This window comes from Apis dorsata, unplaced genomic scaffold (genome assembly GCF_000469605.1).
Source record: "Apis dorsata unplaced genomic scaffold, Apis dorsata 1.3 scaffold_942, whole genome shotgun sequence".
Lineage (NCBI taxonomy): Eukaryota > Metazoa > Arthropoda > Insecta > Hymenoptera > Apidae > Apis > Apis dorsata.
In genome coordinates, this window is record NW_006264052.1 from 1 (window position 1) to 2,201 (window position 2,201).

At 14.7% G+C, this 2,201-nt stretch overlaps 1 protein-coding gene across 1 annotated transcript; it reads right to left on the reverse strand.

Annotated features, from left to right (window-relative positions):
- Nucleotides 1-1,189: 1,189 nt before the first annotated feature.
- Nucleotides 1,190-1,994, reverse strand: LOC102670590. The gene is made up of 3 exons (XM_006623763.2): nt 1,624-1,994; nt 1,449-1,526; nt 1,190-1,288 (listed from the first exon to the last, which is right to left on the reverse strand). Exons 1-3 carry the CDS (start codon nt 1,806-1,808, stop codon nt 1,231-1,233), a joined length of 321 nt encoding a protein of 106 aa, XP_006623826.1. The 5' UTR covers nt 1,809-1,994; the 3' UTR covers nt 1,190-1,230.
- Nucleotides 1,995-2,201: the final 207 nt, after the last annotated feature.

The window sequence follows — 2,201 nt, forward strand, 5'->3', positions numbered from 1 at the left end:
TAATATTTATAAAAATTTTTATATAATAAAAATAGAAAATTTAATTTTAAATTGTATAGAATTGTAATTAATGAATTCAAATACATAAATTTATATTTTTTTTATATTTTATTTTATATTTTATTTTTAACAATATAAACACTCACATATATGTAAGTAAAAAATATAAATTATTTAGTATTTTCCAAATTTTTAATTAAATTATTTTTATTTTATTTATATCATATTATATTCAGTTATTCTTTATTTATTATTATATTTTATTCTGTATATATAAAAATGTATATATTTTTTAAAAATGGACATATTGTTTATTATGAACATGTAATAAACACTATTTACATCAATATGCAGAGACATCTTATGGCCAAATAATACTTTATTCAATCATAAACGATGTAAGAAGAAAATCTATTACATTATAGTATATTTAGAAATAAAAACTTAGATCAAAAATAAAGATACTTATTTGTATTTATTTAACATATATAACAAATAAAAATTGAATTTTAATTTCATTAAAATTAAGAAAATAAGAATATGATGGAGATGATTTCATTCTATTTCTATCTTATATTCAATTAAATTTTTTTTACATCAACTTGTGTTTTGCTATTTTAATCTTTAAAATCGACTTCAAAGATATTCTACTAATATATTAAATATATATTATATAATTATATAATTATTATTATAATAATTATATAATTATAAAATTATAATTATATATTATATAATTACATGATATATTAAATATATAATATATTCTATTAATATATTTTTTATGTTATATGTAATTTTATATGTATATGAATTAAATATATATATTATACATATTATTTCAATTTAATATTTCATATTAAATAAAATTAAAATTAAAATTATATATATGATTTTAATTACAAAAAAAATATAATTTATTTAAAAGTATTTATTTCATTCATACATTATATGGATTAAAACAAAATGTCAATTAATATATAAAACTTTTTACAATAAATTATATTTCTTATTATATTTTTTGTTTTATATATATATATATATATACATATTTTTGGTTATATAAGTTTCATTCAAACACATATTTATTGTTAATTTAAGTGAATATAAGTTTATATTTTGCCAAATACATACATATTCATTTTAAAAATTCATATTTTTTCAAATCTATTTTTTGAAAAAATAATTATATTGAAATTAATTTAATAATATTAAATAATAATGTCCAATTTATGATTTATTGTTTTCATTAGGAGGATTATAAAATGAAAGTTTTACTTCTTCCTGTCTGTGAAAAAATAAATTAATATAAGTATATATTTTGAGTAAAATATAATTAATATATGATATAAAATTAAAATTAAAATAGGAAAATAGTTTTATTTTGCATCATTTCTAAAAATTTGAGGTGATCTCCTCTAAGATGAAAAATATCATTCAAATATTACCTTTCAGTATTATTATTAGTTGTATTATCTGCATCTGTTAATATACCAATTTCATATACCATTGCTTTTATAACATATCTATAAAATATAAACAAAAAAAAAGATTATAAAATTTGGATAAATATATACATATATGTTTGTTTATAAGAATGTTAAGATTATAAAATATTCTTACAAATTATCACCAATTGAATTATTTGATGATGATGATTCATTTGCTAACATAGCTGTTGTATTATAATTCATATTAGATACAGATAATGTTATACTTAATTGTATACATATATTGAATAAAAACAATATTAAATACAACATTTGAAAAGTTTTAAAGCTTCGATCAATTTCACTGTTACACAACATTTTCAACAATGTCTTGATTTTAAAGCAAGCATTCTTTTATACTAGATATTAGAGGCTCATTAGCACTACTCCCTCTTCTCAATAAGTTACAAAATACATTATGATACATATTTTCATATTGCTCACAAATAGGAATGGAAAATTTTTAAGAGAAAAATCCTTATAAATAATATATTTAAAATAGATATAATATATATATGCAGAATATTATATATAATATATTATATATAATTATATATATATGTAAAATGGTATGTAAAATGTATGTATTTAATGTTTTTTTAAAAAAAAATTTATAAATATAAATTTGTAAAAATATTATTTTGCAAAATAAATTATAAGAAAAATTTAAACATAAACTAATAATTATGGTAATTTAATTTTTGACTTAAA

What these genes read in the sequence shown, in the direction of transcription:
- LOC102670590 (XM_006623763.2), bottom strand. Translation starts at nt 1,808, where the DNA reads ATGTTGTGTAACAGTGAAATTGATCGAAGCTTTAAAACTTTTCAAATG. An exon ending in AATTCAATTGGTGATAATTT is followed by an intron (nt 1,527 to 1,623) that starts GTAAGAATATTT and finishes TATATTTTATAG; the next exon opens with ATATGTTATAAAAGCAATGG. An exon ending in ACTAATAATAATACTGAAAG is followed by an intron (nt 1,289 to 1,448) that starts GTAATATTTGAA and finishes ATTTTTTCACAG; the next exon opens with ACAGGAAGAAGTAAAACTTT.